This window comes from Manis pentadactyla, chromosome 2, assembly GCF_030020395.1.
Source record: "Manis pentadactyla isolate mManPen7 chromosome 2, mManPen7.hap1, whole genome shotgun sequence".
Taxonomy (NCBI): domain Eukaryota; kingdom Metazoa; phylum Chordata; class Mammalia; order Pholidota; family Manidae; genus Manis; species Manis pentadactyla.
Window position 1 is genome coordinate 174,675,710 of NC_080020.1, and position 27,791 is coordinate 174,703,500.

Genomic DNA, 27,791 nt, shown 5'->3' on the forward strand with positions numbered 1-27,791 from the left:
ATATGAACAGACCAATTACCAGCAATGAAACTGATTGACAATCAGAAAACTACATAAGAACAAACCCCTGTACCAGATGGCTTCACCACTGAATTTTATCAAACATTTAGAGAAGACCTGATACCCATCCTCCTTAAATTTCCCAAAAAGTAGAAGAGGAGGGAATACTTCCAAACTCATTCTATGAGGCCAGCTTCACTCTAATACAAAAACCACACAAAGACATCACAAAAAAAGAAAATAGAGACCATTAACCCTGATGAACATAGATGCAAAAATCCTCAACAAAACACTAGCAAACTGAATTAAAAAATACGTAAAAAATAATCCATCATGACAAAGTGGGATCTATTCCAGGGATGCTCGGATGGTAGAATATTAAAAAAGTCATCAACATCCCACACAACATCAACGAAAATAAGGAAAAAAATCACATGATCATCTCAATAAATGCTGAAAAGGTATGTGAGAAAATTCAAAATCTATTCATAATGAAAATTGTCAACAAAATGGGTATAGAGGGCAAGTACCGCAACATAAATAAAGTCCATATATGACAAACCCACAGTCAACATCATACTTAACAGTGAAAAGCTGAAAGCTTTTCCTCTAAGATCGGGAACAAGACTAGGATGCCCACTCTGCCCACTTTTATTCAACATAATACTGGACGTCTTAGCTAGGACAGTCAGACAACACAAAGAAATAAAAAGCATCCAGACTGGTAAGGAAGAAGTTAAACTGTCACTGTTTGCAGATGACATGATATTGTACATAGAAAACCCTAAAGAATCCACCCAAAAACTATTAGAAGTAATAATTAAATTCAGCAAAATTGCAGGATGCAAAATCAATACACAGAAATCTGTTGCATTCCTGTACACTAACAATGAACTGGCAGAAAGAGAAATCAGGAAATCAACTTCATTTACAATTGCATCAGAGAGAATAAAATACCTAGGAATAAACCTAACCAAGGACGTGAAAGACCTATGCTCTCAAAACTATAAAACACTCATGAGAGAAATTATAGAAGACACCAAAAAATGGAAAGGTGTCTTCCATTTATGAATAGGAAGAATTAAAATTGTCAAAATGGCCATCCTACCTGAAGCAGTCTACAGATTCAATGCAATCCCTATCAAAATACCAACAGCATTCTTCAACAAACTGGAACAAATAGTTTAAAATTCATATGGAGCCACAAATGACCCCAAAGAGCCAAAGCAGTCCTGAGAATAAAGAACAAAGCTCAGAGGATTATGCTGCCTATCTTCAAGCTCTACTACAAAGTCACAGTAATCATAAGAATTTGGTACTGGCACAAGAACAGCCCATAGATTAATGGAACAGCATAGAGAGCCCAGATATAAACCCACACATATATAGCCAAATCATATATGATAAAGGAGCCATGGATTACAATGGGGAAATGACAGTCTCTTCAGCAACTGGTGTTGGCAAAACTGAACAACTACATGTAAGACAATGAATCTGGATCATTGTCTTATCTCCATACACAAAAGTAAACTATAAATGGATCAAAGATCTGAATGGATGTCATGAAACCATAAAACTCATAGAAAAAATAGGCAAGAATCTCTTGAATATAAACATGAGCAATTTTTTCCTGAACACATCTCCTCAGAGAAAGGAAAAAAAACCAAAATGGACGCATGGGACTACCTCAAACTAAAGAGCTTCTGTACAGCAATGGACACCATCAGCAGAACAAAAGGGTATCGTACAGTATGGGAGAATATTTTCTTGAACAACTTACCCAATAAAGGGTTAACATCCAAAATACATAAAGAGCTCACATGCCTCCACACCAAAAAAACAAATAACCCAATTAAAAAATGGGCGGAGGCCTGAACAGACACTTCTCCAAATAGAAATTTACAGGCCAACACATGAAAAGATGCTCCACATCACTAATCATCAGGGAAATGCAAATTAAAGCCACATGAGATAACACCTCACACCAGTTAGGGTGGCCAACATCCTAAAGACAAGGAACAATAAATGCTGGTGAAGATGCACACAAAGGGGAACCCTCCTACATGTTGGTTGGAATGTAAATTAGCTCAGCCACTGTGGAAAGCAATATGGAGGTTCCTCAAAAAACTAAAAATAGAAATACTATTTGATCCAGGAATTCCACTCCTTGGAATTTACCTGGAGAAATCACCATCCCTGATTCAAAAAGACTTATGCACCCCCTATATTTATCACAGCACTATTTACAATAGCCAAGATATGGAAGCAACCTAAGTGCCCATCAGATGAGTGTATAAAGAAGATGTCATACATATACACAATGGAATATTATTCAGCTGTAAGAAGAAAATAAATCCTACCTTTTGCAACAACATGGATGGAGTTAGAGGGTATTAATGCTCAGTGACATAAGCCAGGTGGAGAAAGACATATACCAAATGATTTCACTCATTTGTGGATTTTAACAAGTAAACAATAGTGAAGGAACAAAACAGCAACAGATTCGCAGACTCCAAGAAGGGACTAGCGGTTACCAAAGATATGGAGTTTGGGATGGGACTTGGGGAGGGAGGGATTAAGGGGTATTATAATTAGCACACAATATAGTAGGTTATGGGGAAGTCAGTATGCAGGGAGAAGTGAAGTAATGACTCTGGCATCTTACTATTGTGATGGACAGTGATTGCAATGGGTTTTGGGGGGGACTTGATAATATGGGTGAATGTTGAAACTACAATGTTTCTCATGTGAAACATTCATAAGATTTTATATCTATAATACCTTAATTAAAAAGTGATAATTTATTTATTAACTTTAAAATATTTATGGAGTACTTAGTATCTGAAAGGCACTGATCCAAGCCTTAAAGATAAATAAGTAAACAACAAGAATAAGAACAAAGGTGATTCTTGCTTACATTCTAGTGGCAGAAAACAGATAGTAAAGGTTAAACAAACAAATAAATCATCTAGTATAATAAAAGGTGATGAAACTATGGAGAAAAGAAGAAGAACCTGGGCTAAGGAAATCAGGAATGTGTTGAAATTTCAAGGTTCAAGGTATTAAAAAGAATAGCATCTTGATGGTAAGTTATCTTTGAAAGGAAAACATTCTTGGCAGAGTTTGGAACTTGACACAGGCCTGAAGTCAATAGTTAAGTTATTGGCAAATTTAGGGAATAATAAGGAAACTAGAGAGCTGGATTGGAGTGGGCAAGGGAAGGAAAAGCAGGAGATTAGATCAGAGAGGTACCCAGGGTTTGTGCTAGGCCATTGTAAAGTGTTTGGTTTTTATTTTGAGTGAAATAGGAAGCCATTGCTGGAGTTCCATTAGTGACATGATCTGACATACTTCAAAAGGATCACATTGGCTGTTGTATTGAGAATATACTGTAGGGGCTAAACAGGGATCAGTTAGGAACCTATGACAACAATCTAGTGAGATTTGATGGCAGCTGGGGTGGTAGCCATGGAGGTAGTGAGACGCGATCCAATTTGCAGTGTAGAGCCAGCGTATTTTCCTGATGATTGGATATGAAGGAAGTGAGAAAGGGGTTGAAGATCACTCTGATATTTTTTAGTTTGAGAAAGTAGAATGTTATATATCTCATGAACTTTGATGGCTAAAGCTTACGGTTGAGCTAAGTTTGGGGTAGGGTATATTGAGAATTTGGTTTGGGATCTATTAAATTTGTAGTATTTATTAGATATCCTGTTTGAGATATTAAGTAAGCAGCGATAGTATATATGAGTTTGGAGTTTGAGAAACAGGTTTTGTCTGGAGATAAAATTTGGAAGCATATAAACAATATTTATTACCACCTGACTGGATACTGTTACTGAGGGAATTTGTAAAGATGGAAAAGAGAAGCGTAGGAAGAATGAAGGACCCTTGGGCACTCCAGTGTTAGGAAGTTGGGAGAAAAGAGGAACTTGCTGAGGAGATTGGGAAGGAGCCACTAGGAAAGTAGAAGAAACCAAACAAAAACAAAAACAGAAACAGGAGAGTATGGTGCTCTCGAAGACAAGCAAGAAAGTATGTAAGAAGGAGGAAATATTCAACTATGACAAATACTGCTGGTAGATCAGGTAAGATAAAGATTAAGAATTATCATTGGCCTTAGCAACCTGTTGCCAGTTTGGCAACTTCAGCAGGAGCATTTTTAATAGAATGATGGTAAGAAACTCCTAATAAAGTAGTTTAAAAGAGAATGAGTCCAAACATAAGATTGTGTATCAATGATTCTTCAATAAAAATAAAAAATAAAAAAGAGAATGGGTCTTGCACAGAAGAGTTTCAAATAATTTATGTTGTTGTTACCCCTGAAGGAGGTGGTTATGACTTGCTGCCTAAAAACAGTACGGAAGGAGGGAAAAAAGTCACATTACTGTGAAGAAACCTGACAAACACTACCTCTGTCAGGCAAGCGGGGTTAACACCATCAGTCATAAGTTATATTGATGGCATGTGCCTTTGGTATGATGTAGTGAGAAGGCATTTGACCTCTGTGATCTTCCTTCCAAAACCCATGACCCTAGTCTAACCATGAGAAAAATAGTAAACAAGCCCAAATTGAGTGACATTGTACAAAATACCTGACCAGTGCTCCTCAAAACTGTCGGGGTTGTCAAAGATGGGAAAGTATGAGAAACTGTAACAGGCAAGAGGAGGCTAAGGAAAAATGACAACTAAATGTAATATGGTATCTGAGATGGGTCCTCAAAAAGGTAAAGACCATTAGGGAGCAAGCAGGGAAATCTGAGTGATGTGTTCATCCGTTAATACTAATGTTGGTTCCTTCGTTGTGGCAACTGTATCATAGTAATGTAAGAGGTTAGCAGTAGGAGGAACTGGGTGTGGAGTATTTGCTAACTCTCTGTAACTGTTTTGTGAATATAAAACGATCCTAAAGTAAAACGCTAATTTAAATGAAAAAATTTTAGAAGTGGGAAGAGAAGAATTAGAGGGAGCAAGTACAAGACAGCTCAGGGAATTTTGTTACAAAGGCAAGCAAAGGAAAGAGGTGGTAGCTGGCAGGGAAGTGGATAAAGCAAAGGGTTTTCATTTTGTTTTTCAGTAGGAGAAGTAACCATTCTTATTTCTTTTGAGAATAATGTAATAGAAAGCAAAAAGTGGATGATGCAGGAGAACAGGGGAAATCTCTGAAGTAATGTCCTTGTGTAGGACAGAGAGTTTAGAATCTAATGCACAACGAAAGGGATTAGCTTTAGGTAATGAACACCTCATCTGTTCATCTGTAACCAAGATGAGAATTAGAGTCTGTGGATCAGATGGCAGTGGTTGGGTATATGGCATGGTGCAGGCTCCAAATGCTGTATTCCCAGTGAAAGAAAAGTCTTCAGATGAAGGTGGGGACTGAGTGCAAGTGTTGGTGTTGAAGCAGAGAAAAATTATCTCTGGGCATAAGGAAATGACAATTGGCTCATGCTTGATAATATGGTTATTTTACAGCGTTAATTGCCCACTTTGGCTAATGGATATGAATTAAAGTGAGATTAGCTAGCATCGTGTATTTTCTTAAGCCACATTTAGCTGGAGATACAATAAGCAAGTTCATATCAATTATAGCTCTCAGAAATGTGGTATATATTATACTTGTACTTTACTGTTATATTAGTATTTAGACTTAATTTTTCATAATATATTATTTCTTTGGTATGACATTGATATTATCTCAATTATAAGATGATGAAAGATGTAACTTTGTCTAAGGTCACACAACCAGTAAGTAGTTTAAAAATAAGATTTGAGAAGTTTTAAAATACATTTCCTTTAAAAATTAGATTTAAAGTAAGTTTTGAAATGAGATTTTCTTTGTTCTAAACCTTTGCTCTTTCACTAGGCTAACTTAAAACATCAATATCATGGAGGAAAGGAAATATACCACCAGTTTATTAATCTCAGAACATATCAGAATTAATTAAGTTTGAAAGAAAATTTTAGATGAATTAAAGGACAAACTACTTGTTTGTGAGGAATGTATTGATAGAAAGGCTTAAGATATAACTTGGATTAAAATTATTTATTATAGATGATAGAAATATTATATTTCACTCCAAGTGCCTACTCAGATGTCACTTCCTTAAGGAGGCCTTCCATGACCACCCTATCTTAAAATAGCTCAGACTTCCCATCACCATATAACTCCTTATCCTCACTTTGATTCCCAGTGCTATTAACATCTGATCTCACACTATGTTTATAGGTGTATGTGTTTACTATAATATCCATGAAGCCAGGGATTTTATCCCTTTTGTGTATAAGAGTGTACAGCTGTATCCCAATTCCTTGGCACATAGAAGTTCTTAGTTGATGCAAGAAGAAAGAAAGAAAAAAGATAGGTTCTTAGAGTAAAGTGAAAGAAATTCAGAGTTCCTATTAGTTGTACCATGTTGAATATTTGTATTTTTATGATCAGAATAGTCTCTCAGGAGACCTAAATAAATGGCCAATTCTTTGCACTGACCTTTTGTTTTTAATATAATTTACACTGTTGACCACATTGTTGCCAGGCAACTGCATCTGAGGAAGTCTCTTCCTGCACACTAGGTGAAACCTCAGCCCGGACGGGGGAGGGTTCTTGACTCTGACTGGGAAAGAAGTCTGGATCAGGTTGAACAAGTGCCAGCAAGAAAGGAATCATTAAAGCAAGAGTAGAAGTGAATGTCAGCAGCTATGCAGGTTGTAGAGAGCAAAGAAGAAGAGGAGAAAAGGGAAGTTCATTAAACTGCTTGGTGTAGGGCAAGTCCCTTGCCAACTCCTAAAGCCAGGGTCACCTGGCATCCAGTGTCTGCTTGATCTGCACAGCATGGGAACTAAGCCCCTACCACCCAGGATTTGGGGGATTCAAGGAGCACTGGGTGGAGTGAGATTATGTTCTGAGAACTTCCCCAAAGCAAAGAAAGGAGATTTTGGGGCAGACTGTTAAATAGTTTGATCGTACATCTGCAGTCCTGTCCGGGTCACCCAGGCGACAGGAACTTGCAAACCCAGATCAGAGAGATCTTAGTAACCCTTCCCTAGGGTCTGAAGTAGGACAGAGAGAGAGAGAGAGACTTGTGCTTAAGTCTAGAAAACTGAGTGATGTAGTGAAGTAGCTTATGTCTGGGAAAGGGGGTTTCTTATTAATTTCCCTACAGGCTTGGAAGAGAGCTTGAAGATAAAGTGCATTAAGTTGAGCAGCAAGAGGGCTTTATTTAAGGCAAGTACACAATTGAAGAAAGGGGAGTGCGGGCAGCCTCAGAGACAAGGTGTGCTTACAGGCTTAAGGTTTGTGTTTTTAAGGATTTCAAGAATGGGATAAAGAGACAAGGGAACATAAGCTTGACATGTGGTCTCATGATGTCTCTCTCTGGTGAGGGACATTATGTCACCATCCATAGTCCTCTAGATATTCTGTAACATAAACTTAGCACAAGGAATTTATTGACCCTATCCTTCTCCAGGACAATGGTTACCCTCTTAAGATAGTGGTTACCCTCAAGCAAGAGAGACATAGTTAGAACTGTTTGCCCTGCCTTGAGATAGGGTTGGCTGGCTAATCACCATAAAATATGTTAGGAATCTCACCTCCTAACTCCATGGTTTTAAAAATGGAATCTTAGCCTTAAGAAGGAGTCCCTCCTGTTCTTACTATTTATACCTCTGCATTTTTCATCAAAGGCAGGAAAAATTAATCATGATGCTTGTCCCATGTGCCTGCGCTACCTCAACATGGCTGTATACTGTGTTATTTATCTCCCACAAACTATTTGTATACATCCCCTGTTGTTAACAGAAATGATATTGCTAATATTATATTAAACATTTTATACTTAAGTCTTGTCAGATGTAAGCCTTGAACTAGACCTTTGAATTTGGAACTGGTAGTTCCAAGTATTTTAACATTCTGGGTATTTGCCTTGGAGATATTGTACAATGAATAGTTGACATAGCTTTTGTATATTCTTTTGGCATCTCCATGCTGGGCTGAAATGGAGATAAAAATTCCTTGAAGTCTTAGGGATCGCTTATTTTTATGTTTGGGAAGCAAGGCTGCGGTTTAGTTCTTGATCTTCTGGCAGCTCTAACAGTTGAGATGTATTAGTAGTATGGAGCAGAGTGTGACTTCTGTTCTTGCTTTCTGTGAGTCCTTTTGAAACTTCAGTGTACTAAATTCTTTGTTTTGGGGAACAAGATAATATATACTCTAAATGTAAGTAGATGTGTTTATTTTTCAGGAGTAGTTTATAATTGAGAGTGGAAACCTCTTCTTGAAATTTAGGGCTTAGTTTTGAACTATTGAAGATGATGAAGACATTTTCTTTTCTGGAGTTTGTCAAGAATATGAACGTCTTTCTGTCATCATGGCTCAAGCTCTGTTGGGGCTTTGAAGCAGGGTTGGAGAAGTGGCTTCCACCTTCTGCTGTATGCCTTCTGCATTAGACTCTCTCTAATACTGGGAAAGAGAGAGAGAAAATTTCTCTGCTTCTTAATGGTTTTTAACTTACATCATTCAGTTGTGAGAGGTGATTGTTTGCTGTTTGCATTTTCTTTTTTTGGACAGTTCTCATAGAACTTTCCTTTATCCAAGATATATCCTGTATCTAATCTTTGTTAGTTCTATATCCTTGAAACATTGTTAAGGACAGTTTGGATTGCTGCAGTGATATATTTTTATAAGAGAGTGGGAAGTAGGGGTTAAAAATATCAAAGGAGCTCAAATTCTGATGGAAGTTGAAAGTGCTTCATTTCATCCTTAAATTCAAAATTACCCCTAAAGCCTCAGGCTTTACATTGTAAATGCCCTTGTTAAGGATGTTGGTTAGCTGTCATTCAGGAGTAGAGATCACTTAGACCTCATTAACAGACAATATTCCCTTTGAAAATGACATGGTATCTACTGTAATCCTGAAGTGTTTTAATAGTCTATTCTATGCTCAGCAATGAAATATTTCAAAAGTGACTGACAGCCAATTGACGTAATTCATAGTGATCTTTTGTGTTGACAGATCTTTAAAAAGTCATGGGAAATTACTACTTTACCTAGTGAAGCCGCCTCCTTTTTTTTTTTAACTGCCAATATCTTGCAAAACAGGACAATTTTCTCTTTGACTGCCACTATTTTTTATTTCAATAACATGACATGATTTCTCCTTATTATTAGGATTTCTTTTGATAGATAGAGTGTGTTCCCTGTAGGTAATGCTGATTTTAAAACAGAAATGCTTCAGTTCTCCAAATTAACTCTCTTACTTTTCTGACTTCTACATCAAGACAACCTTGCCAGTAGCACCTTCTCACTCAGGAAGAAGAGTGATTTAATTTAGACAATTAAAAAATGTTTAAATGATTTTAGTCTTCTTCTGAGGGGGAAGCAGGTTGAAAGGAAGAGGGTGATGAATTGCTAATTTTGGTGGGTGTTTTTTCCTGGAGCACTCTAAAGTTGAAAAGCTTATGTTTTGGGTAACTTCATAGAAATAGTGTCTGTCTATCAGTAGTGTCCACAACTCAAAGTCTCCAAACTCAAACTGTAGAATGAATGGAAAGTGTCTAGTGATGAATATAAACTTGTCTGATGAGTTGTGGGGACTAATGCAGAGATCTAGCCCCAGTATTACTCTAACTTTTCACTTTTGTTTGAAGGGCATCTCAGGGTCAGTGCCCCTTGTTGTCATGTTTTAAAGTAGCTGTTGTCCTCAGATCTTCTGGCTGAACCTTAGGGCAGTAGATGGTACCTTCTCCTTCATCCAGTCTATTGCTAAAGCCTTGTCATGATGAGTTGATATGTATTTTTGAGAATGACATGTATGTTTTAGCCCTGTGCTGCATACTGTTGAGGAGGTAAGAATGTACTTTCTGATTATAGTCCTACCAATATTTTTGTTTAATAGTCCACAGTATAATACAATGACTTCTATTGAAGTACAACTCTGACTTTGAAACATTGTTCTAAAATATCATTTGATTGTGAAAATGTGTAGTACGTTTGTTTATCTTTAATTTCAATGTCCCCTTTGTGTCATCTTCCCACTCTCCCAGTTCACAACCTCATTGGAAGAAAAGAAGACCTAAGTTCCTCCATAGCCTTATACACCAAAACTCCCCCTACCTGTCACAACCCCACCAGCAGACATATTCTTATGAAAATGAAAAGTTAAAGATGTAGAAAAGTGAGACAAAAACAAAGGTTCTATTCCATTTTTTTCCTTTATATTGTTTTTAGACTCTGGGAACTATAAATAGCTTTCATAGTTCAAATAGTAGTAGGTACTGCTCCTTTTTTCTTTTCTTTTCTTTTTTTTTTTTAACATAGAGAAGAATCAAGGTGTAGAAATGTATAACTGATGGCTGGCCCAGAATCTGATACTTCAGCCTGAGGCACATCAACGTGCAGTGCTCCAGGGCTGGCATCTCATGCTTATCCTTAAAAGCACTGTCAGAAGGCATTTAAATGAGTCCATAATTCAAAAGTAAATGACTTGGATTTGAGTTCTTCATTCCATTTAGAGTATGTGATCTAGAAAAAATAGCTTCATTTTTGTTTCTGTTACAGTAAACTGGAAGTAATAATTATACTCAACTTATTTCTCCAGGTTGTGGAAAGACAATGTCAGAAAATGAACTGGGAAATGCTTTATAAATATTAATTCTATACAGTAAGAGTTATTTTTCCTCATCCTCCTCTCAAAGTAATTTATAGATGACTTTTTATCTTACCAGAACTGTCTTCTTTAAGAGTCTCTTCTGTAAGCAAAGGGAAATAAGTATCAAGTATTAATCTCCAGGATAACCCTGTGAGTTAGAAATTATTATTAACATTTTACAGATAGAGAAACAGGCTTTGAGAAATTAAGAGACTTTCTCAGGATCAATTTGTAAGTAGTTAATCCCTTGAGTTTTTCTGATTTCAGTGTCCATGTTTTTTCTTCCATAAGCTAATAAAGTTTGTTAATATACTGCAATCAATTCTAATATTTCTCTGTTCATCATGCCTCATTTTTAAACTTTTTTTTGCCATTTCAGTTATTTGTGTTCTTTTAGTGAGAGCTCAATTATTTAATTCATTCAGCTATTATTTATTGCCAGGCTCTATGTTAAACACTAGCAGTTTTTGTTCTTAGCCTGGTTTTTTTAAACAGAAGAAGGCGTATATTTAAAATAGAGTGACAGGTGCTCCTGTAGTAGGGGAAACACAACTGCTTTGGGAAGTCAGAGGAGGCTTCATAGAGGAAGTCATAGGTAAGCCCATGCTTTTACATACCCTTTTGTAGAATATGGATGACCTCTGCCATCAGGCCTTTTCTTTCTTTACCAGGAGGCTCATATTGAGCTGTTCATCTTGGGGTAAATAGTCAGATGACTCTTGAATGTGCTTGTTGTTTTCTAGCTTGTCCAGATTATTATCAATACAACACACTTGGAGAAATCCTGCAAGTACTTGGAAGAATTCATCACCAATATCACTAATGTGCTTCCAGAGACAGTCCACACCACCAAGCTCTATGGCACCACAACCTTTAAGGTGAGAAGGCCCTCCAAGACCGTAGAACTGCTTCTGGTGTGTGTAGTCTGGGGCATTCTACCCAAGGTGGCTTTGTTTCTTCCACAATGCATGGTAGTATGACTCCTAACATGCTCTTGAGAATAAGCACTTATGATTTCCTTAGAAAAGCCAATATTAATGCTAATTTTTGAGTATTGACATTAAAAAATACCTATAATTGTGTCCACTGAGTCTTCCTTATATTTTGTACATGAAAATGGCTATTTCTTCAGTTGGTTCCCCCCCCATCAGAATAAAAAGTTCTTAGTATAGTCTGTATAGTAGTGGTTATAGCTGAAATCAACAGCAGTTACAAGTTTTCAATTACTTGTCCTCTCTTCTCAGTGTCCTTTGTGCATTTTTTTTTTAATGTTACTTTTTAGGGAAGAATTTTCATACCTTACTATGGTAGTTAGCAAGTTTGTAATCATTTCACAAGGCCACATCACTGGTTTTGATCCAGTATTGGATCAAATGAGAAAAATGACAGTCCTGTAGAGCAAAAGAAGGATTGATGGTAGTTGTGTTTCTGGAGAGTAAATGCCTTAATTTAAAAGACTTACTGCCTTAAGAAATTCCTTTGTTTGCCACATGAGCTTTAAATAAATATTGAGCATAATTAAGTAAATATTGAGCATAAAAGTAACAGGGCAATATCTTAAGCATTAGAATAGTAGATCCTGACATAAAGGTCAACATATATATTTTGAGTTTTTGTTACTGTTATTATTTGATTATTTTAGTATTGAAACTAATCTGTGTCACCCTTTGAAATCCAGAAGTTGGTGTTAACCAGGTATAAAATTATAGAGTTGAAATCATTATTTATGTCCAGTGGTGTCTACTTTTTCCTGTTTTTTTTTCCTACTTACTGGTACCTTCCCATGAGAGTAGATTTAGAGAAGAAATCAAATTTGATTCATATTGCTTATTACATTTTATGAGAGATAAAATATATACAGTATGTTCTGCTCTTTTTCTGTTTTAAGAAAAAGAAACGAGAAACGTCCAAATAGCCAGAACAACCTTGAGAAAGTTGAACAAAGCTGGAGGCATCAGGCTTCCTGAGTTCAAATTATATTACAAAGCTATAGCAATCAAAACAGTATAGAATTGGCTTAAAAACAGACTCATAGATCAAGGTAACAGAGTAGAGAGTCCAGAAATAAACCCATGCATATATGGTTAACTGTTTTACAACAAAGGAGCCAAGAATATACAGTGGGGAAGGATAGTCCTTCAATAAGTGGTATTGGGAAAACTGGACTTCATGTGCGAAACTGGACCACTCTGTTTATCATACACACAAGTCAACTCAAAATGGATTAAAGTCTTGAATGTAAGACCTGAAATCATTAAACTTGTAGAAGAAAACATAGGGAGTATACTCCTTGACACCAGTCTTGATAGTGATTTGTTTTGTTTTGTTTGGATTTGACACCAAAGCAAATGCAACAGAAGCAAAAATCAACAAGTGGAACTACTCTTAATCAAAACTATATACTATTGATCTGAAAAGTTTCTGGATAGCAAAGGAAATCATCAACAAAATGAAAAGGCAACTGATGGAACTGGAGAAAATACTTGCAAATTATATATCTGATAAGGGGTTAATATCCAAAATATATAAAGAACCCATACAACTGAATAGCAAAAAACTAAACAATCTGATTAAAAAATAATCAAAGGATATGAATAGGCATTTTTCTAAAGAAAATATACAAATGTCCCACAGACAAATGAAAAGATACTCAATCACTAATCATCAGGGACATGCAAATCAAAACCACAGGGAGATATCACCTCATACCTGTTAGAATGGCTGTCATCAAAAAGACAATAGATAGAAAATGCTGGCAAGGATATGGAGAAAAAGGAACCCTTGTGTGCTGTTGGTGGGAATGTAAAATGGTACAGCAACTATGGAAAATAGTGTGTAGACTGCTCATGAAACTAAAATTAGAACTATCATATGTCCTAGCATTCCCACTTCTAGGTGTGTATCCAAAGAAATGGAAATCATTAATATGAAGAGATATCTATCTATAGTTACATGTTCATTGTGGCATTATTCACAACAGCCTAGATACAGAAATAACCTAAGTGTCCATCAACAGATGAATGGGTAAAAAAAATGGGATATATGTATGTGTATATTTATATGTAACACACAGACACAGAGACACACACACACATACATATATACATGTACATATACAATAGTATATCATTTAGCCATGAAAAATAAGGAAATCCTGTCATTTGTGGCAACATGGATGGACCTTCATGGGCATTTTTTAAATAAAATAAACCAGACAGAGAAGCTTATACGTAGAACCTTTAAAACAAAAAAAAGTCAAACTCCAAACAGAGTAGAAAAGTAGTTGCCAGGAGCTGGGGGATAAAGGAAATAGAAAGAAGTTGGTAAAAGGGTATAAACTTTCAACTGTAAGATGATTAAGGTCTGAGAATCCAATGTAAACCATGGTGACTATAGTTGACAGTACTGTATTGTATAATTCAAAGTTGTTAAGAGAATAGAACTTATATGTTCTCATCAAATATGTGTGAAGTGATGACTGTATTAAATAACTAGAATGGTGGGAATCCTTTCACAATATGTATGTGAAATCACCACAATGTACATTTCAAATATCTTAAAATTTTATTTTCAATTATGCCTCAGTAAGGCTGAAAAAATGAGAAAAAAAGGAAAAAAACCCCACAAATATTCTTTATGTGCATATGATTAATTGAGCTGCTATTATGTGTTACACATTCATGATGTAACCATGGATTGTTTGTTTCAAATTACCTATAAAATTACTTTAAAAAATTCATTATGTATTATATTATATTGGCATCATTACTTGTAAACTCTTCAATAATGTCTCATTATGTTAATATTCGTAATTTTTGGTGAAGAAAAGACTTTTTAAATTAAGAGATCCCCAAGAATAATAATATGACATAAAAAAATATGACATATGAGCATAAAAATATGACAAGAGCTTTAAGAACTTCAGGATGACCTTAGGCAGTTTAATAGGGATTATAATAATTTCTCTTTAATGTTAGCATGAGTAATAATTTTATAAAAAATATATTTCCACTTGATTTATTGTAGAAGTTAACATTAACATTTTTCCAGGGAAGAAATGTAGGAGGGATTATAAGTTGAGTGGTCAACAGAGTATAAAGAGTTAGAGAGTCAGAGCATGAGGTTCATTTATGTTTGTCTGTAATAAGGGGAAAATGGAATATGTATTGCTATTCTTCCCCTAACTCACCTCAATTTTCTCATTTCAAGGGCTTTTCAAAGTGTGGTCAGAAAGCTTCCCGGAGTATGTTTTGTGTACTTTGTTGTTGCTCCAGCATTAAAATTGCTGAGGGAAAATTAAAGGCAGACAGGAAGCCATAGGGGTTGAGCAGCCAGTTTAATACTTGGTAAAGGAGAAGTTGTGGAGACGGCTAAAGGTCATGTTGATTGTGCTTTATTGGAAACACTGATTGCTTAAAACACATTGAAAGTTTATTTTTACCAGGACCGTTTCAGACCAGCTAATCCAGAACTCAGTATAAACATGGCAATTGTAACAGTTACACAGTGTGTATTTTCCTAAGCTACTGTTTCCAGAAAACTTTCCCTTACAGATGGAAACCTTTAGGCTGAAAAACGGGCAAAAATAATCAGAAGGTCTTTAAGGTATTTTCTTGCAGAGTTCCCTCTTGTTTCTACCCTATGTGACATAATCAAGCTGGCATTCTTAGCTTTCCTTGTTCATGAGAATTTCCTATCTCTTACAAAAATAGAACTAAGGTACTTATTAACTTACCAAATCACAAATATTGTTTATGTTCCTACTATGTGACAATCTGGTAGATTCTTGGTTGTAGAGGGATAAAATACATAGTCATTCAATTTAGACTTTTTATAGAGGAAGACAGACACTGTAGGTTGTATATAAAGAGCTACTCAAAAAGCACTAGAATAATACAATAAATACATTCAATTCCTCACTGATTTTCTATATTTTTATAAAGCATCTACTACATACCAGCAATTTACACGTACGAGCTAAAGAAACAAGTCTCCTGACTTTCTGTAGCTTATATTCTAGTGGGGATGACATGATAAACAAAAAACCTAGGCTAATGTCAGGTAGTAGTAAGAACTAGAAAGAAGAATACATGACCTCAATGAAATGAGGAATGGAATCATTTGGATATCTGGTAGACAAGCATTCCAGTCAAAGGCAACTGTGCAATAGTAGGTACTGGTGTGGTCAAGGACTAGCAAGGGGGTCAGTCTGGCAGTGATGTATCTGTCATTGGTGGTAGGAGTGGTGAGATATGACAGGAGTCAGATGATTTCTGGCCTTGTATGCCATAGTAAGTATTTTGGATTTTATTCTAAAATGAAGTGTGAGACCATTAGAAAATTGGGAGTGGTGATGATAATCTATCTGATTTATGTATTAATGAGTAACATGGTAGCTGTGTGGAAAATTATATATACACTATAAGTCAGTGATGGTGGAAGTTATTGCAGAAGTCTAGGTAACAGATAATAGTCAGTTGAACTATGGTAATGGGGTAGAAGTGGTAAGAAATATTTTTGACAGTGGGGAAGGCAAGTTTTACTGCTGGATTTGGTATGGGGTTATAGGAGAGCAAGTGGGATCAACTATAATTACAAGATTTTTGAACTAAGCAAACTTGATGAATATTAGTGAGAGGAAAAACTGATCTGGGGAGGGGAAGTAATGTTGAGACTTCCATTTCTTACATGTTAAGCTTGAGATATGTAGTAATCTCCATAGAGATATTGATGGTAAAGTCATTGCCGGAGATAAAAATTTAGAAATCAGTGTAAAAAAAGTATTTGATGCCATGGGGCTGGCTTTCTTCTGTGAATTGAATATAGATAGAGAAAAGATATGAGTAGTGAGCTCCAAGGGAAATAAACATTGACAAATCCAGAGGAAGAGGAGAATTCCAGAATGAATGGTAGTTGTCTCAGCTTTAAGATCTTCAAGGAGAACTTCCCAGAAAAGGCACAAGTTGGAATAGATCTTAGGACCAGTAGGAGAATGAAGAAAGGATGAGGAGGAAGTAAGGGACATTTTTAGGACAGGCAACTTCATGTACAGAAGTGAAAGAATAAGATAAGGCCAGACAGATTCTATATGAAGTAGGGGTAGCAGTGAAGTATAAAAGTAGGTAAATGCTAACTTGTGAAGTACTTTTTAAAATTGGCAGATAATTTGATCTTTATCCTACTAAAGTCTTTGAGAGACTTCAATTCAAGGGTATATTGCATTTTTAAAAATAATTATTTTACTTTTTCTAATTAGAAGGACAGAAAAAGTATGGAAGGATTGAAAGCTGATAATAGGTAAGGAAGGGGAAGAGAAAAAGAGGGAGGCAAAAACAAATGAATTCCAATTGCTTGAAATTCATAATCAGAGGAGGTTAAATATCTAGGATACTTTATGTAACTGTGCTAATAAATTTGAGGATCTCTAGGAAAATAGATGATTGAAAGTGATTCAGGAAGATACAGAAAAATGACTTGATAAATATGAAAGAAAGAAAAAAGTTATTAAAGACTTCTTAATATTGGGCAAGATACACATGATTTCACCCATGAATTCATTTATGCCTTCATGAAGCATATGATTTCTATATAATTGAAACTATTCCAGATCACTGAGAAAAAGGAATATCTCAGTTCATTTTTGTATAGTAAAAAAAATCATGACTCAGAAAATGGAAAAAGCACACAAAGAAATCTGAACAATTAAATGTAAATATAGATATAAAAATAATAAGTCATAAAATATCAAACAAAATTCAGAAGTACATAGAAAGTATATATAAAAATAAGTTGAAGAATACAAGGATACTAGCCAGACTTATAAAGAAAAAAAGAGAGTGTACACACATAAGCAGACTCAGAAATGAAAAAGGAAAAATCACTACAGACACCATGGAAATACAAAGAATTATTAGAGAATACAATGAAAAATTATATGCCAACAAATTGGATAACCTAGAAGAAATGGACAACTTTCTAGAAAAATGCAACCTTCCAAGACTGATCAAGAGAGAAACAGAAAATCTGAACAGACCAATTTACCAGCAATGAAATTGAATTGGTAATGAAAAAACTACCTAAGAACAAAACTCCTGGACTAGATGGCTTCACCACTCAATTTTATCAAACATTTAGTGAAGATCTAATACCCATACTCCTTAAAGTTTTCCAAAAAGTAGAAGAGGAGGGAATACGTCCAAACTCATTCTATGAGGCCAGCATCACTCTAATACAAAAACCAGACAAAGACACCACAAGAAAAGAAAATTACACACCAATACCCCTGATGAACATACATGCAAAAATACTCAGCAAAATATTAGCAAAACAAATTCAAAAATACATCAAAAAGATCATCCATCATGACCAAGTGGGATTTATTTGAGGGATGCAAGGAATGTACATTATTTGAAAATCATTCAACATAACACACCACATCAAAAAAAAGGGAAAAAATGACATGATCATTTCAATAGAAGCTGAAAGGGCATTTGATGAAATTCAACATTCATTCATGATAAAAACTGTCAACAAAATGGGTATAGATGGCAAGTACCTCAACATAATAAAATCCACATACAACAAGCCTACAGCCAACATCATACTTAAAAGCAAAAAGCTGAAAGCTTTTCCTCTAAGATCAGGAACAAGACAAGGATGCCCACTCTCCCCACTTTTATTCAACATAGTACTGGAGGACCTAGCCACGGCAATCAGACAACAAAAAGAAATGAAAGGCATCCATATTGGTAAGGAAGAATTTAAACTGTCACTGTTCGCAGAGGACATGATATTGTACATACAAAACCCTAAAGAGGGAGGTGGAGCCAAGATGGCGGCATGAGTAGAGCAGCAGAAATCTCCTCCCAAAACCATATATATCTATGAAAATATAACAAAGACAACTCTTCCTAGAATAAAGACCAGAGGACACAGGACAACATCCAGACCACATCCACACCTGCGAGAACCCAGCGCCTCGCAAAGGGGGTAAGATACAAGCCGCAGCCTGGGGGGACACGAGCGCCCCTCCCCCCAGCTCCCGGCAGGAGAAGAGGAGGCAGAGCGGGAGGGAGAGGGAGCCCAGGACTGCCGAACACCCAGCCCCAGCCATCCGGGCCAGAGCACAGACACAGTGCATGCGCGGGGCCCTGGATACTAGGGAAACAGGTCAGCAAGAACGGTGAGTGGGTACCGGAGGCCTGGCGCCGGAGGACATAAGAAAAGCGAGCGGCCATTTTTTTTTCTTTTTTCTTTTTTTTTTTCTGTTGTTTTGTTGAGCTGAGTGCTTTTTGGAAGTCTTAAAGGGACAGGGACCCCAATACTAGGGAAACAAGGCAGCAAGACCGGCGAGCGGCTATTGGAGGCCGGCGCAGGAGAACAAAAGAAAAGCGAGCGGCCATTTTTTTTTTTGTTGTTGTTGTTGTTGTTTTGCTTTGGCGAATGCTTTTTGGAAGTCTTAAAGGGATAGAGACCCCAATACTAGGGAAACAGGGCAGCAAGACTGGTGAGTGGGTGCCTGAGGCTGTGCTGGAGAATAAAGGAAAACTAGCGGCCACTTCTTATTTATTTTTATTTTATTGTATTATTTTTATTTTTTTTCTGCTCATTGTTTTCTTTTGGTGGGTGCTTTTCGGAAGTCTTAAAGGGGCAGGGCGGGACACTTAATCCTTTCAGAGATAAATAGCCTCCCGGCTGCTCCCCCTCCAATGCACTCCACCACTTTGGAGCGGCAGCCTGAGCCAGGCCACGCCCACAGCAACAGCGGAGATAAACTCCATAGCAGCTGGGCAGGAAGCAGAAGCCCTGTCTGCGCACAGCTACCCAGCACAAGCCACTACAGGTGGTTGTTCTCCCAGGAGAGGAGGGCTACAAACCAACAAGAAGGAAAGTTCTTCCAGCTGTCACTCGTGCCAGCTCTGCAAACTATTCCTATCACCATGAAAAGACAAAATTACAGGCAAACCAAGATCACAGAGGCAACACCAGAGAAGGAGACAGACCTAACCAGTCTTCCTGACAAAGAATTCAAAATAAAAATCAAACATGCTGACAGAGATGCAGAGAAATACGCAAGAGAAATGGGATGAAGTCGGGAGGGAGATCACAGATGCCAGAAAGGACATTACAGAAATGAAACAAACTCTGGAAGGGTTTATAAGCAGAAGGGATGGGATGCAAGAGGCCATTGATGGAATTGAAAACAGAGAACAGGAACGCATAGATGCTGACATAGAGAGAGATAAAAGGATCTCCAGGAATGAAACAATATTAAGAGAACTGTGTGACCAATCCAAAAGGAACAATATCCGTATTATAGGGGTACCAGAAGAGGAAGAGAGAGGAAAAGGGATGGAACGTATCTTGGAAGAAATAATTGCTGAAAACATCCCCAAACTGGGGGAGGAAATAATCGAACAGACCACGGAAATAAACAGAACCCCCAACAGAAAGGATCCAAGGAGGACAATACCAAGACACATAATAATTAAAATGGCAAAGATCAAGGACAAGGAAAGAGTTTTAAAGGCAGCTAGAGAGAAAAAGGTCACCTATAAAGGAAAACCCATCAGACTTACATCAGACTTCTCGACAGAAACACTACAGGCCAGAAGAGAATGGCATGATATATTTAACGCAATGAAACAGAAGGGCCTTGAACCAAGGATACTGTATCCAGCACGACTATCTTTTAAATATGATGGTGGGATTAAACAATTCCCAGACAAACAAAAGCTGAGGGAATTTGCCTCCCACAAACCACCTCTACAGGACATCTTACAGGGACTGCTCTAGATGGGAGCACTCCTAGAAAGAGCACAGCACAAAACACCCAACATATGAAGAATCAAAGAGGAGGAATAAGAAGGGAGAGAAGAAAAGAATCTCCAGACAGTGTATATAACAGCTCAATAAGCGAGATAAGTTAGGCAGTAAGATACTAAAGAGGCTAACCTTGAACCTTTGGTAACCACGAATTTAAAGCCTGCAATGGCAATAAGTACATATCTTTCAATAGTCACCCTAAATGTTAATGGGCTGAACTCACCAATCAAAAGACATAGAGTAATAGAATGGATAAAAAAGCAAGACCCATCTATATGCTGCTTACAAGAAACTCACCTCAAAAACAAAGACATGTACAGACTAAAAGTCAAGGGATGGAAAAACATATTTCAAGTAAACAACAGCGAGAAGAAAGCAGGGGTTGCAGTACTAATATCAGACAAAATAGACTTCAAAACAAAGAAAGTAACAAGAGATAAAGAAGGACACTACATAATGATAAAGGGCTCAGTCCAACAAGAGGATATAACCATTCTAAATATATATGCACCCAACACAGGAGCACCAGCATATGTGAAACAAATACTAACAGAACTAAAGGGGGAAATAGACTGCAATGCAGTCATTCTAGGAGACTTCAACACACCACTCACCCCAAAGGATAGATCCACCGGGCACAAAATAAGTAAGGACACGGAAGCACTGAACAACACAGTAGAGCAGATGGACCTAATAGACATCTATAGAACTCTACATCCAAAAGCAGCGGGATATACATTCTTCTCAAGTGCACATGGAACATTCTCCAGAATAGACCACATACTAGGCCACAAAAAGAGCCTCAGAAAATTCCAAAAGATTGAAATCCTACCAACCAACTTTTCAGACCACAAAGTCATAAATCTAGAAATAAAGTGTACAAAGAAAGGAAAGAGGCTCACAAACACATGGAGGCTTAACCACACGCTCCTAAATAATCAATGGATCAATGACCAAATCAAAATGGAGATCCAGCAATATATGGAAACAGATGACAACAACACCACTAAGCCCCAACTTCTGTGGGACGCAGCAAAAGCAGTCTTAAGAGGAAAGTATATAGCAATCCAAGCATATTTAAAAAAGGAAGAACAATCCCAAATGAATGGTCTAATGTCACAATTATCGAAATTGGAAAAAGAAGAATAGATGAGGCCTAAGGTCAGCAGAAGGAGGGACATAATAAAGATCAGAGAAGAAATAAATAAAATTGAGAAGAATAAAACAATAGCAAAAATCAATGAAACCAAGAGCTGGTTCTTCAAGAAAATTAACAAAATAGATAAGCCTCTAGCCAGACTTATTAAGAAGAAAAGAGAGTCAACACAAATCAATGGTATCAGAAACAAGAAAGGAAAAATCACGACAGACCCCACAGAAATACAAAGAATTATTAGAGAATACTATGAAAACCTATATGCTAACAAGCTGGGAAACCTAGGAGAAATGGACAACTTCCTAGAAAAATACAACCTTACAAGACTGACCCAGAAAGAAACAGAAAATCTAAACATACTAATTACCAGCAACGAAATTGAAGCGGTAATCAAAAAACTACCAAAGAACAAAACCCCCAGGCCAGATTGATTTACCTCGGAATTTTATCAGACATAAAGGGAAGACATAATACCCATTCTCCTTAGAGTTTTCCAAAAAATAGAGGAGGAGGGGATACTCCCAAATTCAATCTGTGACGCTAACATCACCCTAATACCAAAACCAGGCACCCCCAAAAAAGAAAACTACAGACCAATATCCCTTATGAACGTAGATGCAAAAATACTCAACAAAATATTAGCAAACCGAATTCAAACATACATCAAAAGTATCATACACCATGACCAAGTGGGATTCATCCCAGGGATGCAAGGATGGTACAACATTCGAAAGTCCATCAACATCATCCACCACATCAACAAAAAGAAAGACAAAAACCACATGATCATCTCCATAGATGCTGAAAAAGCACTTGACAAAATTCAACATCCATTCATGATAAAAACCCTCAGCAAAATGGGAATAGAGGGCAAGTACCTCAACATAATAAAGGCCATATATCATAAACCCACAGCGAACATTATTCTGAACAGCGAGAAGCTGAAAGCTTTTCCTCTGAGATCGGGAACTAGACAGGGATGCCCACTCTCTCCACTGTTATTTAACATAGTACTGAAGGTCCTAGCCACGGCAATCAGACAAAACAAAGAAATACAAGGAATCCAGATTGATAAAGAAGAAGTTAAACTGTCACTATTTGCAGATGACATGATAGTGTACGTAATAAACCCTAAAGACTTCACCCCAAAACTACTAGAACTGATATCGGAATACAGCAAAGTTGCAGGATACAAAATCAACACACAGAAATCTGTGGCTTTCCTATACACTAACAATGAACCAACAGAAAGAGAAATCAGGAAAACAACTCCATTCACAATTGCATAAAAAAAAAAAAACCTAGGAATAAACCTAACCAAGGAAGTGAAAGACTTATACTCTGAAAACTACAAGTCACTCTTAAGAGAAATTAAAGGGGACACTCACAGATGGAAACTCATCCCATGCTCGTGGCTAGGAAGAATTAATATCGTCAAAATGGCCATCCTGCCCAAAGCAATATACAGATTTGATGAAATCCCTGTCAAATTACCAGCAACATTCTTCAATGAACTGGAACAAATAATTCAAAAATTCATATGGAAACACCAAAGACCCCGAATAGCCAAAGCAATCCTGAGAAAGAAGAATAAAGTAGGGGGGATCTCACTCCCCAACTTCAAGCTCTACTATAAAGCCATAGTAATCAAGACAATTTGGTACTGGCACAAGAGCAGAGCCACAGACCAGTGGAACAGACTAGAGACTCCAGACATTAACCCAGACATATATGGTCAATTAATATTTGATAAAGGAGCCATGGACATACAATGGCGAAATGACAGTCTCTTCAACAGATGTGATTGGCAAAACTGGACAGCTACATGTAGGAGAATGAAACTGGACCATTGTCTAACCCCATATACAAAAGTAAACTCAAAATGGATCAAAGACCTGAATGTAATTCATGAAAGCATTAAACTCCTGGAAAAAAACATAGCCAAAAACCTCTTAGACATAAACATGAGTGACCTCTTCTTTAACGTATCTTCCCGGGCAAGGAAAACAACAGCAAAAATGAACAAGTGGGACTATCTTAAGCTGAAAATCTTCTGTACAGCCAAAGACACCATCAATAGAACAAAAAGGAACCCTACAGTATGGGAGAATATATTTTTAAATGACATATCTGATAAAGTCTCGACGTCCAAAATATATAAAGAGCTCACACGCCTCAACAAACAAAAACAAATAATCCAATTATAAAATGGGCTGAGGAACTGAACAGACAGTTCTCCAAAAAAGAAATACAGATGGCCAGCAGACACATGAAAAGATGCTCCACATCACTAATTATCAGAGAAATGCAAATCAAAACTACAATGAGGTATCACCTCACACCAGTAAGGATGGCTGCCATCCAAAAGACAAACAACAATGAACGTTGGTGAGGCTGTTTAGAAAGGGGAACCCTCCTATACTGCTGGTGGGAATGTAAACTAATTCAACCATTGTGGAAAGCAGTATGGAGGTTTATAAAAATGGTCAAAATAGTCTTACCATTTGACCCAGAAATTCCACTCCTTGGAATTTACCCTAAGAGTGCAGCAATCAAGTTTGAGAAAGACAGATGCACCCCTATGTTTATCGTAGCACTATTTAAAATAGCCAAGAATTGGAAGCAACCTAAATGTCCATTGGTAAATGAATGGATAAAGAAGATGTGGTACATATACACAATGGAATACTACTCAGCCATAAGAAGAGGGCAAATCCTACCATTTGCAGCAACATGGATGGAGCTGGAGGGTATTTTGCTCAGTGAAATAAGCCAAGTGGAGAAAGAGAAATACCAAATGATTTCACTCATCTGTGGAGTATAAGAACAAAGGAAAAAGTGAAGGAACAAAACAGCAGCGGAATCACAGAACCCCAGAATGGACTAACAGGTACCAAAGGGAAAGGGTCTGGGGAGGATGGGTGGGTAGGGAGGGATAAGTGGGGGGGAAGATGAAGAGGTGTAGTAAGATTAGCATGCATGGGGGTGGTGCAAGAAAGGGGAGGGCTGTACAACACAGAGAAGACAACTTGTGATTCTACAACATTTTGCTATGCTGATGGACAGTGACTGTAAACGGGTTCATAGGAGGGACCTGGTATGGGGGAGAGCCTTGTAAATATAATATTCTTCTTGTAAGTGTAGATTCAAGGTAACAAAAAAAAAAAAAAAGAAAGTTTAGGGGTATTACTCCCTGATAGGATAAAACTAACTGTAAACCAACGATTAATGCATGCTTTAAATATCCTTAATTTTGATCACTTAAAGGGTGTCAGATGATCGGCTATGGAGGAACACTTTTCTGGTAATATTCCTTTCTCTCAAAAAAAAAAAAAGAATCAGTTCCTGTGTGGTGACCTCCAATGAGTTCTACACAATGATATAAAGGGCAGATCAAAGTGTGGGCAAAGGGTCTGTTTGTGTTTATACAGAGGATCAAAGCCTAATTTGGATACCCAGAAAATGAGCTAAGATACGATATGAAGAAGAACTTCCAATATCAGCACTCTCTGGAAGAGTCATACCAGAAGATGATCATCAAAAAACCTCAACAAAGATCCAGCCGATGATGCAGTTGTAGCTGCATTCATCCCACCAGTTCCTGGACTTGACATTGGAATGAAGAAGGAGATATCTAAGCTGGACTGTGCATACAGTAAAACAACAAATTTGACTGGATCTACACTGTTGGAACTCAACCAAGAATTAGGAGAAGTGCAAGTTGTAGCGCTCCAAAATCTACAGACTATCTACTGTTAAAAGAACATATGTGATGTGAACAGTTCCCAGGAATGGGCTGTTTTAATTTGTCTGGTTTCTCTCAGACTGTTCAAGCACAGTTGGACAATATCCAGCATATCATAGACAAATTTTCACAAATGCCTAGGGTGCCTAACTGGTTTTCTTGGCTTCACTGGAGATGGCTGGTAATTGTAGATCTGCTTTGGTTATATAACTGTATTCCTATTATGTTAATGAGTGTGTGCAATTTATTTAGTATTTTAAAACCTATACATGCTTAAGTTACTCTACAAGAAGATATGTCAAAGAAATAATCAATCTTCCCATGTTTTCTGCCGCCTGCTACTTCTATAGCTTTTCTTCTTCCTTCCTAATTACAACCCTTAAATAGAATTCATGCCTCATATCGAATTTACCGAGTATCATAATTCCTCCAGGTTGTAAAGATACCTCAAGACAAATGCTGGGCATAGAAGCTACAGGGCATAAATCTGCAAAGAAGTAAAAAGTTAACCTTTTCAAACAATATGGCTTCTCTCTCACTTACCAACTGTGCATTTCCCTGTATGGCCCTGGAAGATGACTGGTTAGTCAGAGATGGGTAAGATTCCTCAAGGGAGGAACAACCTAAGACAGGCACAGTTGCAGGGGGGCCATCAGGTGAGAAATTGGGGATCAACAGAGGTGAGGCTTAGAACCTCACACCCCCCTGTTTGAAGAAAAATCTTCTGCATCTGTGGATGTTTTATTGCCGTTGTTAGCTTGGATTAACACATAGTCTACAGGCACACACCTGATCATCTTCATTTACTCTCTTACAACACTAAAGTAAGTTTTCTATCTTTATCTTATATCTACCTACCACTTCAGCATTTTTTTAAAAACAGTAATAATAATAATAAACGGAGAAATGTGGGATCCACATATAAATCAAGTATAAAAATCAAATGAGTATTCATATTTGACCTGATTGTTTATAGTTCATAATGTGTGATCAAATCCGAAAGTTTCTGTGATGACTGCCCTTGTACTGTTCACCATGTAAGAACTTATTCACTATGTAAAAATTTATTCACCACGTAAGAACTTGTTCGTTATGCTTCAGAAGATTGGAGACTGACGAGAATTAGGCTTGGGGTGGATTAATGATTGTGCATTGAGCATTGACTCCCCTATACAGAATTCTATTGTTGTTAACAACCATTTGATCAATAAATATGAGAGATGCCCTCTCAAACAAACAAACAAAAAACCCTAAGGAATCCACCCACAAACTACTAGAACTAATAACTGAATTCAGCAAAGTTGCAGGATACAAAATCAACACCCAGAAATCTGTTGCATTCCTATCTATATGTGAACAACGAACTAGCAGAAAAGAGAAATCAGGAAACAACTCATTTACAATTGCATCTAAACGAATGAAATACCTATGAATAAACCTAACCAAGGAGGTGAAAGACCTATAAACCTGAAAACTACAAGACACTGTTGAGAGAAATTAAAGAAGATACCAGTAAATGGAAATACATCCCTTGCTCATCGATAGGAAGAATTACTGTTGTCAAAATGGCCATCCTGCCTAAAGTAATCTACAGATTCAGTGTAATCTGTATCAATATAGCAACAGCATTCTTTAAGAAACTAGAACAAATAGTTCTAAAATTCATATTGAACCACAGAAGACACCGAATAGCAAAAGCAATCCTGAGAACAAAGAACAAAGCTGGGGCGATTATGCTCCCTAACTTCAAGCTCTACTACAAAGCCACAGTAATCAAAACAATTTCGTGGTAGCGCAAGAATAGCCTCATCGATCAATGGAACAGAATAAAGAGACCAAATATAAATCCACACATATATGGCCAATTAGTATATGATAAAGGAGCCATAAATATACAGTGGGGAAAAGACAGCCTCTTCAAACAGCTGGTGTTGCCAAAACTGGACAGCCACCTGTGAGAGAATGAAACTGGATTATTGTCTATCTCCATACACAAAAGTAAATTCAAAATGGATCGATGACCTGAATGTAAGTCATGAAACCATAAAACTCTTAGAAGAAAACGTAGGGAAAATCTCTTGAATATAAACATGGGTAACTTTTTCATGAACACATCTCCTCAGGCAAAGGAAACATGATAAAAATGAATGAATGGAACTACAGAACTATATCAAATTTAAAAGCTTCTGTACAGCAAAGGACACCATCACCAGGACAAAAAGGCATCCTACAATATGGGAGAATATATTCTGATACGACATATCTGGCAAGGAGTTAACATACATAAATAGCAAATAACCCAATTAAAAAATGGGCATAGAATCTTAACAGACAGTTCTACAAAAAAGAAATTCAGATGGCCAACAGGCACATGAGAAGATGCTCCACATCACTAGTCATCAGGCAAATGCAAATTAAA

At 37.0% G+C, this 27,791-nt stretch overlaps 1 protein-coding gene across 5 annotated transcripts in view; it reads left to right on the forward strand.

The window, feature by feature from the left end:
- Nucleotides 1-27,791, forward strand: part of EXOC6B (exocyst complex component 6B) — a 649,953-nt gene that overhangs the window by 345,218 nt on the left and 276,944 nt on the right. For 4 of the 5 annotated variants that reach the window (XM_057497096.1, XM_057497097.1, XM_036908369.2 and 1 more), the window contains one exon: nt 11,390-11,524. The exons of the other annotated variant lie outside the window; for it this stretch is intronic. In XM_057497096.1, coding sequence (XP_057353079.1) covers nt 11,390-11,524 — 135 coding nt within the window. The remainder of the gene's footprint in view (nt 1-11,389; nt 11,525-27,791) is intronic. 5 annotated transcript variants of the gene reach the window in all.